Source organism: Ovis aries, chromosome 2 (assembly GCF_016772045.2).
Source record: "Ovis aries strain OAR_USU_Benz2616 breed Rambouillet chromosome 2, ARS-UI_Ramb_v3.0, whole genome shotgun sequence".
Lineage (NCBI taxonomy): Eukaryota > Metazoa > Chordata > Mammalia > Artiodactyla > Bovidae > Ovis > Ovis aries.
In genome coordinates this window covers 148,389,188-148,407,810 of record NC_056055.1, presented here as the reverse complement: position 1 = coordinate 148,407,810, position 18,623 = coordinate 148,389,188, and the positions used below count along the sequence as shown (strand labels likewise).

Genomic DNA, 18,623 nt, shown 5'->3' with positions numbered 1-18,623 from the left:
TAGCCATTTAGAGACCTACTTCACATGGTGGTGGGTTTATATGTGTTTAAATATGTAACCTAACTGATAATTGAATTGTAACTCTTCTCTTTTCTTGATGTTTGACATTGATTTTGAGGTCTGAAATTTTTTTTTCAAGCTTTTTTTCCCCTGGCTCATTTTATGTATAAACACTTCCCATAGTCATTGACTTCAAAATAAGGGCAGTTGGGAATGCCAAATGCAGCTACTGTTGAAAAAACAAGAGAGAAGGAGAGAAATTGTGAATTATAGTATCTACTGCCAGAAGTACTTATGCATTTTTCTTTCAGACACCTTTGTATTAAATTAATTTTACAAGCTTTACTTAAAAAATAGTCTCCTTTGAATGTAAAAATTGGGAAACTATAGATTGATGCTTTAAATTTAGTCTTTCAGTGACCTAGTAGTTGATATGAAAACGTGAATTTAAAAATAAATAGCATATTGGCTAAACTGTACTATACTCATGAAAGAAGCCAAAAAATTATGGATTAAACTGAATCTGAAAATAATTACAGTTTTGTATCCTAAACCAGATTCGTTTTAAAAATGAAATGATAGGTCCTTGACCCTTGGGTGTGCTTGGAATAAATATGGAACACAGTATTGTTTTTAAAACTATTTTGCTTTTATAAGCTAAGACAGATGTACAAAAAAGATGCAGTTTTTATTTTGTATTGGCAGCTTCCAAATATTTAGTGTCTATTTCCAAGAGTTGCAATTAGTAAAGCTACCATGGTACTGAAATCTGCACATCCCACAAGCTAATTATATTTGCAAGGTCAGAGTGAATACATATTTTCAGAAAAATAAAGGGTTATATAAATATGTGTCTTCTACTTGGCTGTTATATCACAGTTTGTTGATCTGGAGTATAATGTGTACAATTCACAAATTTGTCTGATAACAGAAAGTGGTGTGTGATTGTGTTTATTTTACTAACCAGTATATTCACAGCAATCACTTCCAAATATCTCTCCAGTAAAGATGTGTTAATTACAAAACAGACAAGGTCTTCTATTATATTAAAGCTACTAACAAGAAGACAGCAGGAATCACACATGTAAATAGCATCATCAACCCCTATTTTAGTCCTCTGTTTTGATCTGTGAGTTGCGCATAGACCAAAGGTGCTATTAAAGACTGAGTGTATGAAATAGGCAGCATTATATGAACAAAATTTATTCAACAAGAAAACAGACCTTTAACATGAATTTAACAAGCCTGAGAAATTATAAACTATCATATGCTGCAGATTCATGCAGTGATAATAAACAAAAAAGGAAAGTAAGAGGTTTCCCTAAGCTAGCCAAACTGCTAATGGTTTTGTTATAAGCTGTCTACTGTTGCAGTGACCTCTGAAAAGTCTCAAGGCACTTGTACCAGAAAAAATTAAGTGGTCAGGCTGGTGAACAGAGATTCAACGTGGTGAGTAGGACTGTAGCACGGAAAGGAATTATAAAAGTCTAGCCTCATATTCCTAAAGATATTTGTCATACTTTAGGTTGGAAGTTTTTGTTGGTACATATTAAGGAGAGAGTTTTTTGGGCAAAGTTTTTTGGCTAAATTACTTTTTGGATTTATAAGCTTATGACATAGGCTGAACTGGTTTAATGTATATATGCATTAAAAGATACCATTCAGAAAAATCAGATAGCTCGAAAAAATGGATTTTGCCCCTGCCCCCCTCCCATACCTTAATTAATCCTAGGGGGTTCTTTGTTCAGTATATTGTATCTAAGATTTCCATCCTCATCCATGGAGTGACCACTTTGCTGTCATTCTGTTGCCTCATGCTGTAAATACATAAACATGGAGAAGCGCCTTCAGCTTGTACACACCTCCAAGTGCTCACTAGGGCTTTTTCTTGAGTCTTAGTGTGGCATAATTAACACCTTCTGCACCCATTGCTCATTAGTGCACTGGACATTAATGAGTCTATTTTGATAGTTGTTCTGAAGGAGAAAGTTACTTATTTTCACAGTGCAAAAAGCAATTATAAAATTGTATAGAAATTAAAATGTAGACTATATTGCCATATTTATATTTTTATTGCATGCTAAATCTAATTTTAGTCTGCAGGTTGTTGAACATGTTAGTTTCCTTAAGACAGTTGCTATAGTGATGGACGCAAATTCCTTTGATCTTGGTGTAGTTATTCATTTTCTGTTGGCTATCATATTGTCAGTCAGAAATTGTCAGTCTAAGCATTTAATTTCACATAGGTTGGAACAGCATATTAAATTCTTGAATTTTTCTCTTAATTTTAAAAAGAATTAAAAAATTTAAATTTCAGTTTGTTTTTAACTGGTCACAATATCTATTTAACTGGTATTTCCATTTCCTTCTAATGTAGTTTCATACCTGTTTATAATATTCCAGAGAAATATGAGAGACTTTTTCCTGTAAAATAGCTGGTTTGCTGCTTTGGTTTGAAGGCATTCTATATAAAAATACATCTTGTGATATATAATGGTATTTTCATAGTTTTGCAGGAGTGTTCTTTTTTCTGTAAGTTGTACTGAAATCTATTCGGAATCAAACTATTTTAAAAAACAATTGGACCAAAGTGATGCTTTGCTCTTAAACATTTACTGCTTTTGGTTAGGGAATCAATTCTTAATTTTATATTTATTTAAGTTGTACTTCTGTCTATCAGAATAGTCTCTTTTCCCCTTCTTTGGCCTAAATGTTACCTTATTTTTATGTGCTTTTTAGTAGAAAATGTTAGGAAATTTTACTTTGATATGTTTTTAAACAACTGTCTGATAATATCTGATTAAAGCATGTTTGATAGTAGTACATATTTTTATTATTGCTTTATGAAAAATATGAAAAAAAATAAGTGTAAGCAAGAGGTGTAATCCTAGGTCATATTTATTTATACATAAATGTGAAAATTAAGGCTGAATTACAGTTATTGTATAAAAAGAAAAAAGTTTTCACAAACTTTTAAATCATGCATGTTCTGGGGATACTTGGTTTTATTTTAAGGCAAGAAGAGTCTTTGGGGAAATTCAAACTGTTAGAAATAAAAGCAAAAGGCAAGGTTGATTATTTATTTATTTATTTATCTGGCTGCTGGAATAGACAGAGGCCTTAGATTGTGTCACTTCTCATAGTGCTTTGATCTAAGTTTGTGTACATTCATACCTTCATGGCAGCTTTTTAGAAAGAGTGACTCTTTCTTTCAGTCTTGTTCTTGGCGTATAGCATTTAGTAATATACTTCCTTGATGTTTCAGACTTTTATTACATTCCAATTGACTTATTTTGGATTTTTTTTTTAACTTAGTATCCTCAATAATTATACAAATGAGAAACAGTCTAGTTGACAGCAGCTTTTGAAACACTGATAAATCTCTTTGAGAGGCAAACCTAGAAATATTATTGTATCCTGCCTTAAGATATTTTTATATGAAGAATGTATTGAGTTTTTTCTCTAGGTGATTGATTTACATTCTCTAAAAGAGACATGTGTCTTGAGATCCCAGGTTCTTTGCATAAAACTTAACATTTAAAACCTTTAACAAGTTCTTTCAAATCCATGATAATGAACAGAGAAAAGCATTCAGATAATAGGTGATTCTTGTTAAATCTCTTACTATATAAGAGCTAATTGATGATTTGTATCATAAAAGGATTTGAAGTTTTTCTCTACAAAAATATTGAATACACCCAGCAAAAAGAGAATACCTATCATTATTTGTTTACTTTGAACTTAGAACTGTATCATTCTATACCATGTTCCTAACTTAAAGCGTAGATGACCTTGGTTTTCTTGTATTGTGCCTCTTATTCTTGAGAGTGGTTTGGACATGTAAGGCCATCAGACAAGGTATAAAGTTTTTTATAGTCACAAGAAGTAAAAGGTATCTGACTAGAAGAGAATACGTGGAGTGACTGCCTTGCTGGTTGTAATTTTGTTGTCATTTCAAGTATTGTGGTAGTATAATTGATGTGACAGGGCTGGGCTTTAGATGTGGTCCCTTAGCTTGTGCTCACTTTCAGTTTTAGTTTCTCTTTGTCATTCATTTTGATTAGGTAAAATTTAGGTGACAGACATGCACACCAATGAGGGCTGTTTGGTGTAAGTTTAGTAATGACGTGTTTCAATAATAAAGATGCAAAGTTAATATTTTCCTTTACTGCTTCATGAAAATTGCAATAATTGGTGTCACCTTACATTACAAGATAGAGGGTGGTGTGCTGATGGCACAGTCAGCAGGGGTTCTTTTTTATTAATATTATAATTAAATGATTTTCTGGAAATAGGCCAGAAACAGATGCAAGTTGATCATGCCTTGTCCACTGTTGGCTTGACATCATCACTTGCTTTTTAAAAAAGAAATGACCTGACACCTTGTTTTTACAGGTTGTTATTGATGCCTTCAGATTGATCAATGCTAATATGATGGTCTTAGGACATGAACCAAGACAAACAACCTCAAATCTGGGTCACCTAAACAAGCCGTCTATTCAGGTAATGCCTGTATTTGATTATATGTTGAAACTGTTTTACATATTAAAAGCCTGTTATAAATGACCAGTTTATGATCCAATACTTAGTCTTTTAATTTGTTTTGCAGTTAATTTTTCTTGTGCTTTAAAAGGAGATTATGAAAATAGTTTTGCAAAGTTAGATTTGTTGTATATGAGTCTGCTTTTAGTGATGTCTTTAAACTTCGCTAACAGTTTGAGGACATCCTTTTGGGGGGCATAGTAGATCCTTAATCTTGAGAGTACCTTACAGTTTTGTTGGTTAACAATGTAGTAAAGGACTGATAGGGGTTTAAGTGGAGTGTGTTAGGTATCATAGTATCATTATTGATTGGTTAGTAGACTTTTAATACCTAATGGTAAATTGCTGTATACTTTAAGGGGTTCCCAGAAGCAGTTCCTAAATAGTACTTAAATATTTTTTAAATTTATTTTGCTTAATCCCTTCTTTTAAAACAATTCATACAAGACACAGCTACATACTGCTTTTGATTAGTTTGTATCTTGTTCTTTCTAGTAATGTCAGGCATATTATTAAAGTTATTTAGACACTTAATATCCTCCTGAGTGATTAGTGTTTTCTTTGTATCATTCACATACCTCATTGTTTTTACACAAATCTTTATTGTCTGCAAAAATTATTTTAATATGTTTTTAAATGCACCACAACCTGTGTCTGTATAGTTAATTGCTTCTCTGAAGATTAATTAAAAGGACAGGAATACCATGTTCGGTTAAATAGAACACACAGGACAGAGGCATTATAGTAGCTACTGCTGCTCTGCTTCTGAAACCTTGCTCTGTCCTGTGGTTGTCTTTAGGGAGTTGTGGCTTTGACAGTTAGCCATGGTTAAGCTTGGCTATACTTTGATAACTTTATACTTTCAGATGCTTAGTTTTTCAGCAATCACTCATCTGAAGCCTTCATCAAAGTGAAAAAATTTTTTTCCCAAAGGATTGAGGTGTGTTGCTTTTGAAAAAATTATTTCAGACATCAGAGAAAACTACAAAGTACAACGAGTATGAAGTAAGCTACTAGCGCTTTTGATTGGGTACAGACAAGCCCATGCTTGCATGTTCCAAGAGAATATATTACTGGACCAGTTTAGCCTGTGATAATGACCTTTCTTGTAAACCCCCATAGCATCATACTGCTTCATTATTTTTTTGCAAAAGGTTAAGTAGCATCTCACAGTCTAAGATCATTGTGATTACTGCATGGTATGTTTCTGCCAGAAGTTTCTACTAATTGCAAGTCAACAGCCACCTGTTGCAGATATTGTCTTTTAAATTTAAATACTGCTGTTTAACCTTAAAAATTGAGTGTAATTAAATAATTAAAATCTGGTTCTTTTTGCATCAATCCAGTTTGTATTTTTTACCTGATAAACTGTAATTTAAGATGAACCTTGTGAAGCTTTCCAAACTGAAGTTAAAGGGACCTGTGTATATAACAGCTATAGCATCATTGTTTTTCATTTCTTCTTAGCTTGTTTTGCCTTCCAATTAAAATCTGTAAATATATTTATTTTACAGTTTATATAGCGCCCATCAGGAAGATATCTATCTGAATGCTTTGCAGTTTTGAGACAATTCCAGTACTAAAACACTCAAATGGGGTCAAGCGAAAAACTGACAGAACAAGGGCACACCTTAATACAACTTCTTAGTTTTCTAAGACGAGGTAGAAAGAAAGCAGCCTAGAAGAACTTGAAGTGAATGGTGTTATTCATAATAGAATTTTAAGATGTGTTGGCAGAATCTGTACCTCAGGGATCAGAAACCTTTCAGAAAGGCCATGCCTCTTATTTTGGAGGAAAATTAGTTTGTGTTTAGAGGGATCTTATTCCTAAACCAACTTACAGGTAGTAGGAATAGGTCCATCAGCCCTCATGCTGGTGTTTGCTAATGCTTTGCTGATTTTTTTACTATAATATTAGGGTTATATTGTAAACTACTATTTAATATATTGAGGAAAGTTCAAAATACGTTAAGGTAAAGATGATAAAATCACATATACAAGTTCTCCTCTTTGAAAAAATATATATTAAAAACTGTGTGTGTGTATTTACACCACAATGTTAGTATTGATTGCCTTTGGGTAATAGGATTATGGATTTTTTTCTTGTTTTTCCTTCTCTTTATTTCTTAAACTTTTTGCAGTGAAACATACTGCTTTTAGAAGATGTTACTTTTAAGCACTAATAGCAATGTTGAAGCATCGACAACAAAACAAAGCTAATAGACTAGGTTTATATGAACTTTCATGTTTTAAATAAGAGAAGTCATTAATAGAGTCATTTCCAATAGAGTGAAAAGTGTAATGCCTATACTGTAGAGTTTCCTGTTAATGTTCGTAACTGTAATACTATTTTGTATGTGGAACATTTGACCAGTACTGTCAAATGTATAGAATTGAGGATTAGCAAACATTTATTTTATTAAACCTGTTTCACTAAAAATTGTTCATCATTTCAAGTCCTTAAAGGTCACAGTTTGTTTGAAGATTGGTTGTCAGCTGCATGGAAATTTACTAACTATTGATGCATAGATGCATTGTACTAGGATTGTGAGCCCCTTAAGTGTAGCTCTGAGTACAACTTTATTGTCTAACAGAGTTAAACTCTTCAAAAAACATTATTTTCAGTAGTTGTTAAGCAGTTGTGAGTCAGTTGCTCTAGAAAGAACCATTGTGGGCATTTTGTAGATGAGGAGACTTGAGCCCAGCATATTTGTGATTTGCCTAGGTTACCTAGTGAGTTGTAGGAACTCTAAGCAGAGCTTCTCCTTTTATACTATAGTTAGAAGATTCACTAATTCATTAATTTTGGCATAGATAATATATATATACAGCTCAAAATTCAAAACTGATGAAAAAGTATTTAGCAAAAGTTATCCCTTCTGCATTTGCCATTTGGAGCCTAGTCCTCCACCCAAAAGGGAACAAAACACATGTTTTGTTTCTTTTCAGTTATTTTATTTATATAAAGAAAGCTTCCTTTTAAAGTATGATTTAATGGATGATATTTAGCAGCACAGTTTCAGTTTATCAGTGTAAAATAAGGCAAACAGATTATCTTTAGATCTAAATAAATACGCCTTAAGAGCATGAAACTTTTTTTTAACCTATCAAGAACCTATAAATACGTTATTACACCTTTCATAAGCTGTGTGTTTTATAATATGCCTGTTTTCCACACAGTGAGCAAATGAAGTTAGAACTTCTCATTTCTCCTGAGTAGTCTAGACATTGCCAGAAAGTATGATTTCACCATAATGATTATTGGTGTACTTTTCTTCAGATCTGTCATACCAACAAAATTATAAAGCTCTACTCTAAAGATGAACTTAAATATAGAAATAACCTGAAAGTCAAATCAGTGGGATCTCAAAACTCCTCTTTGTCTAGTTACTTCTCCAGATTACTCTTTGTCTAAAATAAATAGCATCTTATACGTGATATTGAGTCTCAACCTAGGAAGAACTCCCTTCTTTGAAAGTTTTTGACAGCTTTTGAGCAAAGAAAACAAGGGTCAGCATATCCACGAAGCAAATAAGCTAAGTCCCATTTGAGTAATTCTAAAATGTATTGTCCTAGAAACAGTGCTCTAAAAGGTGATTTAGCTTCCCAGATCAGCCACTGATAGCTGACAGCCCGAAATATAAACAGTATAGAACAGAACCTTGCTTTTTAATAGTGCTTCTATGAGAAATTGTTGGAGTTTTCAAATAATTAATGAATGAGCTTCAGGACAAAATTCTGTTTTACTGAAGAATTGCCTAAATTTTCCTAAATCCATCATGTGTTTTGTTAAGTGTAGATTTAAAAATTAGGTATTGATGTTCTCCAAAATTTCCTGGTTATGTAACTTCTTTGTTGGCCTGATATACTATGGCATTTTCAACTTGGCCCTTTCAAGAGGCTAGTCTCCTCCTTGGTAGAGCTAATCTTATATTTGGTGTATGCTGCCACAACTTGTAATTCAGTGTCAACTAGATTGGTGAATCTCAGAAAGTTTATTTTTCACTAAGTTAAATAAAAGAGCCTGCGCCTTTTGGGTTTATATGGAAGAAGGACTCCTCGGGGCCAGTTTACTTATGATTTGGGATGAATGTAATGGGGGCATGCAGCAGGTGAGTAAGTGAAGTTAGAAAATAGTTTGAGGATATCATTTGGATTAAATTTATATTTATTATTGTTCCTGCTAATTTTTCATACTACCTGTGTTAGTTTTACTACTTTTATCTGAATAACGTAATTGAAAATCAAGTAGGTAGTGCCTTCAAGTTCTCAACTGTGTATTTCAGCAGTACAGTTTATCTCCAAAATGCGGACGTGTGTAGGTACCCATTTGGCTGACTTCTGTATCTGTTGGCTATACCATTACTAGCTTTATGGCCACTATGTAAAATCACACAGTTGGAGCACTTGGGCACCTTTTCTTTAAATTCTTCCACCCAGAGGATGTACTTCCTAATTTGCATAAAGTTGAGTACCATTTAAAGGAGGCACTGATTAGCCCCACTGTTTGATCCTCACAGTAGTACACATATCTATGCACTGAAATTTAGCTCACTGTTCTTGATTATTGAAATGAATAAGGATTTAATAGATTCTCTTAGTACTTTAATTTCACATGTCAACCGTTTTATTATAGCAGATGTTAGAAATATGAGAATGGATTTTTGCAGTACATAATCTAAAATGGGTTAGTATTTGGTGGGGTGATTTTGCTAGCAAAATTTAATAATAAGACTATGCTTTGTTTTCATTCTCATTTTTAAAGTACAAAGAATTTAAGAATTTCTGAGATATACTGTAGCATCATAGTATGGTAGAAAAAAACATGGGCTTTGGAGTCAAAAAGTCTTAGGCTCAGACCCCAGCTTTGCCTTTTATTAGGTAGAAACTAGTACAAATTGAGATTAGTGTCTTATTACCTCATCTGTCAGAAATACACACGGAGCCAGCCTACCTTACTGGGTTGTTGTGAAGATTAGAAGACTTATTTTGTAAAGCAGATGCCAGGTGCTCATCAAATGTTTTCTTTCTACCCCCTTTTTTTGCCTCAACACCTTAAGACTACACTATAAAAATCTAATTATAGTTTATCTTTAGATTCCTGAGAGTTAACCCCAAAGCCCTTTTTGTTTTTGTACTTGAAAATGTATCCAATGTATATTTCTGTGCTTTAATGTCTTGGAAGGCTGATTAAGGAGTCCATAGAAACTGTTCTGGACCTCATTTGAACCTCTGCTGCTAAGTTATTTAAGCAGTTGTGAAGCATTTCCAGCACATGCAGCGTTATTGTTTCTTAATAAAACCATGCCATTAGCTTAAGTTTTTATTATGGTTTCCCTGTTTTTCTTGGTGATCAAGTACAGTGGAAAGAAGTTTCCATTAGCCAAATAGGGAAACAGACAGGTCCATATTTTAGAGATTCAACTTTTCTGCTGAAATTCCCACTTTTGAACTTGAAGGCACTACCTACTTGATTTTCAATTACGGTATTTGGATAAAAGTAGTAAAACTAACACAGGGAGTATGAAAGATTAACAGCGACACTAACAAAGAAATATAAATTTAGCCCAAGTGATATCTACAAGTACTGCTGAGTGAGATTGCCTGTCACTAGATCCAGTACAGAACAGATTCCATTTTATTAATTTAGAGACATGTGCAGACAGTTACTTTTCAAATATTAGAAATGAATTAAAAAGGGAAACTCCAGATTAATGTTGTGGGTGAAGGAACAATTATTTTGTTACAGCTTTTTAGGCTTTTTTCTAAGTAAGAAAGAGCCACTGCCTAGATGATCATAAAATTAGACTTAATAAATTATGTGCTATTTCTAAATTATGAATAGTTAATTTCTAAGTTAGATAATGATAAAGTCAAACTGTATCTAACTCTGAGCAAGGCTACTAAAACTGTTGAATCTATGCTGCTATTTCATGCCTTAAAGAATGTGTGCCCCATACCTCAGAACCTCACTCCTAAACTTTAGCTGAGAAAAAAATAGTTTAATATTTATTTTGGATAAAAAGTCATGTTTAGAAGATATAAAGGTATTGTCTACTGGATATGTCAATATTTTCAAACAGCTGTATTTATTTTATTAGATGAAAAATACTGATTTGTCCTTTTTCTAATCATTTATCTATATAGGCATTAATTCATGGACTAAACAGACATTATTACTCCATTACTATTAACTATCGGAAAAATGAATTGGAACAGAAGGTGAGCTTAAATTTTTTACCTTTGAGAAGGAAAAATGTCTATTTCAAACAGTTGAACTATTACCTGGTTTATTTGAATTTAAATTATTGACCTCTTTCATTGTATTCAAAAGTTTTTTAATTCCTCTTGAATTGCAGCATAAAATAAAGGAATATTTTACTGGAAAAAGTGAAAGACAGTTTTAACTTCTTGCTATGTTAGAAGAAGGAAGAAGTTAGAAGAAGTAGGAAACAAAAATTCCACCTTGGTTTTATGATAAATTATAAAAATCTTTCTTCTAGGTCTGTGATTTTCTGATTAATTTATCTTCTCCATAAAAAATGACCTTTTGTCACTAAATTGCTAAATAGATAACTTTCCAAATTTGAAAGGAATAAATTAGATTGTAACTGTATTGTGTTTTTTAAAAAGTATCATGGTTACTTAGGATGAGTGAGTCAAAAGGGAAATGCATTTTAAGGATTTTCAGATATTCAGATCTAAATTTGTACACCTTTTTATAGTAGTAAAATTTGATACTTTAAAAATTACCTAGCATCTTGATGAATTAGCATTTTTTCAGTTCAGTTTAGTCGCTCAGTCGTGTCTGACTCTTTGCAACCCCATAAACTGCAGCAAACCAGGCCTCCATGTCCATCACCAACTACCTGAGTTTACCCAAACTCATGTCCATTGAGTCGGTGATGCCATCCAACCATATCATCCTTTGTCATCCCCTACTCATCTTGCCCTGAATCTTTCCCAGCATTAGGGTCTTTTCCAATGAATCAGCTCTTTGCATCAGGTGGCCAAAGTATTGGAGTCTCAGCTTCAACATCAGTCCTACCAATGAACATCCAGAACTAATCTCCTTTAGGATGGATTCGTTAGATCTCCTTGCAGTCCAAGGAACGCTCAAGAATCTTCTCCAAAAGCTTCTTCAAAAGCATCAATTCTTCAGCGCTCAGCTTTCTTTATAGTCCAACTCTCACATCCATACTTGACTACTGGAAAAACCGTAGTCTTTACTAGACGGACCTTTGTTGGCAAAGTAATGTCTCTGCTTTTTAATGTGCTGTCTAGGTTGGTGATAACTTACTTCCAAGGAGTAAGTGTCTTTTAATTTCATGGCTGCAATCACCATCTGTAGTGATTTTGGAGCCCCCAAAAATAAAGTCAGCCACTGTTTCCGCTGTTTCCCCATCTATTTGCCAGGAAGTGATGGGACCGGATGCCATGATCTTCGTTTTCTGAATGTTGAGCTTTAAGCCAGCTTTTTCACTCTCCTTTTCACTTTCATCAAGAGGTTCTTCAGTTCTTCACTTTCTGCTATAAGGGTGGTGTCATCTGCATATCTGAGGTTATTGATATTTCTCCCAGCAATCTTGATTCCAGCTTGTGTTTCTTCCAGTCCAGTGTTTCTCATGATGTACTCTGCATATAAGTTAAATAAGCAGGGTGACAATATACAGCCTTGACGTCCTCCTTTTGCTATTTGGAACCAGTCTGTTGTTCCATGTCCAGTTCTAACTGTTGCTTCCTGACCTGCGTACAGATTTCTGAAGAGGCAGGTCAGGTGGTCTGGTATTCCCATCTCTTGAAGGATTTTCCACATTTTGTTGTGATCCACACAGTTAAAGGTTTTGGCATAGTCAGTAAAGCAGAAATAGATGTTTTTCTGGAACTCTCTTGCTTTTTGGATGATCCAGTAGATGTTGGCAATTTGATCTCTGGTTCCTCTGCCTTTTCTAAAACCAGCTTGAACATCTGGAAGTTCATGGTTCACGTATTGCTGAAGCCTGGCCCGGAGAATTTTGAGCATTACTTTACTAGTGTGTGAGATGAGTGCGATTGTGAGGTAGTTTGAGCATTCTTTCGAATTGCCTTTCTTTGGGATTGGAAAGAAAACTGACCTTTTCCAGTCCTGTGGCCACTGCTGAGTTTTCCAGATTTGCTGACATACTGACCGCAGCACTTTCGTAGCATCATCTTTTAAGATTTGAAATAGCTCTACCAGAATTCCATCACCTCCACTAGCTTTGTTTGTAGTGATGCTTCCTAAGGCCCACTTGATTTCACATTCCAAGATGTCTGGCTCTAGGTGAGTAATCACACCATCGTGATTATCTGGGTCGTGAAGATCTTTTTTGTATAGTTCTCCTGTGTCTTCTTGCCACCTCTTCTTAATATCTTCTGCTTCTGTTAGGTCCATACCATTTCTGTCCTTTATTGAGCCCATCTTTTCCATGAAATGTTCCCTTGGTATCTCTAATTTTCTTGAAGAGATCTCTAGTCTTTTCCATTCTATTGCTTTTCTCTATTTCTTTGCATTGATCACTGAGGAAGCCTTTCTTATCTCTCCTTGCTATGTTTTGGAACTCTGCATTCAGATGCTTATGTGTTTCCTTTTCTTTTTCACAGCTATTTGTAAGGCCTCCTTGGACAGCCATTTTGCCTTTTTGCATTTCTTTTTATGGAGATGGTCTTGATCCCTGTCTCCTGTACAATGTCACGAACCTCCATCCATAGTTCATCAGGCACTCTATCAGATCTAGTCCCTTAAATCTATTTCTCACTTCCACTGTATAATCCTAAGGGATTTGATTTAGGTCATACCTGAATGGTCAGTGGTTTTCCCCATTTTCTTCAATATAAGTCTGAATTTGGCAATAAAAAGTTCATGATCTGACCCACAGTCAGGTCCCGATCATGTTTTTGCTGAGTGTATAGAGCTTCTCCATCTTTGGCTGCAAAGAATATAATCAATCTGATTTCGGTGTTGACCACCTTGTAATGTCCATGTGTAGAGTCTTCTCTTGTGTTGTTGGAAGAGGGTGTTTGCTATGACCAGTGCGTTTTCTTGGAAACTCTGTTAGCCTTTGGCGTCCTTCATTCTGTATTCCAAGGCCAAATTTTCCTGTTACTCCAGGTGTTTCTTGACTTCCTACTTTTGCATTCCAGTCCCCTATAATGAAAAGGACATCTTTGGGGGGTAAAATTTGATACTTTACAAATTACCTAGGATCTTGGTAAATTAGCATTCTTTAGCTTCTACTAATTTAGAGTTATCTTGAGTACATTTTTCTCTCAACTAGTTAGAAATATTCTGCCTATTGCTTTTTAAAATTATAATCTGAATTGCTGTTTTCTTTCTTTATTACTGCAATTGGTCATCCTCCAAATAGGCTTCTTGCGTTTCTGAGAAAGACTTTAAAAAGTCTTAAAGAGCATGAGTACTGTTGACAGCAATAAGCTTTGAATGCTACATGCACTCTGAAGTTCAAACATGATAAGTAATCAGTAGTAAACAAGATCTTCTTACTAGTTGAAAGTGTTCCCCACAGAGTTACCTTAGAAGGGATTCTAGTGCATATGGTGTGTGGGAGGTGAAATAAGAGGGCTCCCTATAATACTCCCTCTTTCAACCAAATCACTTCCGTTTTCTGGCTCATTTATATTTTGTGGGGAGCATGTGCCATGTAAGATTTTCTGAAGTTTGATAAACTATTGATTTAAAACTTCTAAGCCACCAATAAACTCCCTCATAGGTCCTAGGTGCTTGAGCATGGTTTTGAGTGAGGTGCTGCAGGGGGCCAGTTCTTCCTTGACCTGAGGGAGACACAGAGCCGTAAAGCTCTCTTCCATCTGTTTGCTTTTGTTCCAAAGTTCATACCAGCTTTGGTAGATTTAGTTGATAACTGAAAGTACACTTTCAACACTTGTTTTAATTTTATGTAGACTAGGTGCAGGCCATGGGTAGAAGGGTACCACTCAGACACAAACTGAAAAATTCATTCAGATACATAAATATATTATACATATATTGTCAGTCTTATATCTGAGACCCAACTGTTTGGAAATATCCATCTAATTACATCAGACTTTCTTTTTCTTCTTTCTTTTATAGTATCCATTCTTGATACCTTAGCTACCATCCTTGATATAAAAAAAGCACACATATAAATAATTAATTAATAGTATATTTATATTCCTAGCATAGCTCAGTTCATGTGCTTTCTTAATGTCAAAAGCCCCTGCCTTTATTCTTGTCCCACCAACCTGTATACTTAACTCCAAGTCTTACCTGAGGGGCCCAGTGCAATCCTTGTCCAGGCAGGGTGGGATATTCTGCTCATTGGGAAATTTTTTGGTTTGCTTTTGATGTGTACAAAAAGCCTGTTCTCAACAATCATAGGTAGCTTTATAACATTGGTATATATAGCTATATAGCATTTATAGCTTTATAGCATTCCCTGGGTTGGGAAGATCCTCTGGAGAAGGAAATGGCAACTCACTCTAGTATTCTTGCTTGGAGAATTCCATGGACAGAGGAACCTGGTGGGCTACAGTCCATGGGGGTCACAAAGAGCTGGACACAACTGAGCGAATAACACTTTCACTTTCTTATAACATTGGTAGTTGCAGCTGCACCAAAATTTCCTGAAGATGTATTTTCTAAAACATTATCCATGGTGTAGATGGGAAGCAAAGAAATTGGGCTACATGTTCAGGAGTTTTCCAGGTGTTTTCAAACTACTCTTGCCTCCATGAGCCCTAGGGGAGCAATCAGGGAATTTGGAGCTTTTGTGTCTTGAAAGTTCTCATAGATGATTTTGACTTGTAGCTTATTCTTCAGCATAAGGAAAACTTTGTACTGATTTTAGCTGCAAACAGTTCTTTTAAACTAAACTCACTTCTGACTATGTCTTTAGAGCCTCATGCCTTGTGGATCTCACTTAAAGTATACTGCTTCTAGGACCTACTGTATTGCACAGGGAACTCTGTTTAATGGTATATGACAGCCTGGATGGGAGGGGACGTTGGGGGAGAATGGTTATATGTATACGTATGGCTGAGTCCATTTGCTGTTCCCCTGAATCTAATCGGTACACCCCAATATAAAATAAAAAGTTAAATAAAGTATACTGGTTTTCATAGCAAGAAAACATCAATCATTCTGTAGCCACCATTTTTTTGATCTTGTGTAATTTTATCATTTAGAAAACTCTTCTTCTTCACTGGTAGTCCTCAACTGAAGGACATTATTTATAGAATAGGACTTTTAAGAAAAACTGTCTTAGGAATTTGAACTTGAAAACTGATGAATTTCCAAGAATATGTCCTCAGAACTACGAGTCCAATTTAAGAAATAATGAGCTAAGGTGTTTAGTTCCGTGATCATTAATAGGATCTGATCCTAGTTTGCTGATGTGATTGCAAACTGGATGAATCTGATTTTCTTCCCAGTTTTATGACTTTTCATTTTGATATAAAATTTAAATTTAAGAAGTTATAGACAGAATATTAAAATTTGAAGGAAACTTGGAGATTATCTATAAGCCTTCAATTCATAGATACTGTAAACAAAGGCTCAGAAAGACTGACACAAAGTCATTCAGTAAATAGGAGCATTTACCTCCTTATCTTGGTATTTGAAAGCTGGGCTATATGAACTGTTAGAAATCCTGTGCATAACATAGTAGTTTCATTCATTCAGTATATACTTATTGATTATATTCTATGATTAGAGTATGATCTAGATTCTAGAATCTAGATCTTGGTGATCTTGAATTAAAGTCCTTGCCCTGTTGATTTCTCTTTAGTGAGAAAGAAATGCACTAAACAAGAAAACACAAGTTTCAGCTGTTTATAGTGTTATAAAAATAATAAACAGGTTAAGGAAAGAAAGATGTTTAGGATAGTGTGGAGTGGCTTTTTTATAAGGTGGTGAGAAGTGGCATCTATCTCTAAGGAAGTGAGAAAAGTAAGCTATAGAAAGATAAAGAAAACAGCCTTTGAGGCAGAGGGACTGCAAAGGCCATGGGGTTGGAGTATTCCTTAGAGTTTTGTTAATATAGATTTAGGAGGATACTCTTTAGGGTTTATTTAAATTAATAAAATTAAATTTAAATTCATTAATTCCAAAAGTTGTTTGTGAAGTTGTTTTTCAAGACATAAAGGAAATTTCTTCAGTATAGAAGCATAATTAATTTTTCTTTGTGTTTTTTAGATGTTATTAAATTTGCATAAGAAGAGTTGGATGGAAGGTTTGACACTTCAGGACTACAGTGAACACTGTAAACATAATGAATCAGTGGTAAAAGAGATGTTGGAATTAGCAAAAAATTACAATAAGGTAAAAACTTATTTTCAGCGTTTATTTCTTATAACCTTTAGAATATGTGCAGTTAGATATCAGGCATTATATAAACAGTTAAAAGCAGAGTGGCCTATTTCATAGATCAAACAGTAAATATTTTAGGCTGTACAGGCCATCCCAGCCATCCAGTCTGTTGCAACTACTCAACTCTGCGGTTACAGAGTAAAAGTAGCCACAGACAGTAAATACACAAAGGAATGCGTGAAGCTGTGTCTTAGTAAAATCGGCATCCAGCGAGATTTGACTCATGGCCTGTAGTTAGCCAGCCCCGGTTGTAGACCGTGTAAAATGGTCTTGTACATTTGAAATCTCTCCATTACTCAGAGGACTTTTTCTTGAAAGGGAAGGAGGAACAAGGAGATGTGAACAACAGCAGCATTTAACACTTCATAACACGTAACGTGAAGTTTCCTGTTTTTCATTAAATAAGTATTTATTGGAAACCAGTTAGATAGATGTCAGGCTCTGGGGGTATAGTAAGAAATAAGACCTATCCTCGTGGAATTTATTTTCTGGCAGAGGAAACAGAAAGTCAACAAATAAACACAACACAATACATTATAATTAGTGCTGTGAAGACAGTGAACAGGATGATATAAAGGAGAAGAGCAAGGGGAGACCACTTCATATGAGGATGTAAGAAAAGTGATACTTTTGAGAATCTCCTAAAAATGTTTATTGTACGCTAAAGTGTAGGTGGCTCAGTGGTAAAGAATCCGCCTGCCAATGTAGGAGACATAGAAGACCTGGATTCGATTCCTGGTTCGGGAAGATCCCCTGGAATAGGAAATGGCAAACCACTCCAGTATTCTTGCCTGGGAAATCTCATGGTCAGAAGAGCCTGGCAGGGTACAGTCCATAGGGTTGCAAAAAGTCAGATGTGATTGAAAGACTGATCACATGCGCACACACACACAAGTATACGTGGTCACGATAATGTTTTATTCACAGATTTCTGTTCTTTTACAATCTGAAGCTCGAAGTCCAAAATCAAGGTATTGGGAGGGCCTTACTCCTTGTGCAGCCTCTAGCAGGGGAGCGTCCTTCTTTTCCTTTTCCAGCTTCTCTTGGTCCCCAGGTATTCTTTGGCTTGTGGCAGCATAATTCTAAGCTATAACCAAGGTTATGATTTCAATATATCCTTTTAGGGCGGACATGGTTCAACTCATAACGTGTTTTTCTACTTTTTTGACAAAAATCCATATAAAGAATAGATTTTACATTTCAACCCAGTACATGCAATGTATTTGTACGTATGTGTATATATTACAACAGAAGTAAAGTGAAGTGAAAGTCACTCAGTTGTGTCTGACTCTCTGCAAGCCCATGGGACTATACGGTTCATGGAATTCTCCAGGCCAGAATACTGGAGTGGGTAGCCTTTCCCTTTTCCAGGGATTACAACAGAAGTTCTATGAAACAATATTTACCCTTTTACAAATGATATATTCTATTTTCTTTCTCATTTGACTTGATTTCATTCTGTTTCAGTTATATATATACATACTATGTACATGGACATATAGCTTGTGATCTATTAAAGGGTCGAAAATCTGTGATTTGTAAAACATATATACATACTGTATGTACAGTGTTATGGTTACAAATATTTATCAAATATCTTCTGAACAATTTTCAGTGAAAACAGGGATTCTTCCTTCATTTTTAGGAAAATAAGAGCAGTAAGAAAAGTGCAGTACCAGAGTACTAGACCATAACT

General features: G+C 34.7%; 1 protein-coding gene across 9 annotated transcripts in view; it reads left to right on the top strand.

The window, feature by feature from the left end:
- PSMD14 (proteasome 26S subunit, non-ATPase 14) overlaps positions 1 to 18,623 on the top strand; it is a 102,603-nt gene that overhangs the window by 72,330 nt on the left and 11,650 nt on the right. For all 9 annotated transcript variants that reach the window (XM_042243813.1, XM_042243817.1, XM_012135814.3 and 6 more), the window contains 3 exons: positions 4,396 to 4,503; positions 10,690 to 10,764; positions 16,754 to 16,879. In XM_042243813.1, the coding sequence (XP_042099747.1) occupies positions 4,396 to 4,503; positions 10,690 to 10,764; positions 16,754 to 16,879 (309 nt within the window). The remainder of the gene's footprint in view (positions 1 to 4,395; positions 4,504 to 10,689; positions 10,765 to 16,753; positions 16,880 to 18,623) is intronic.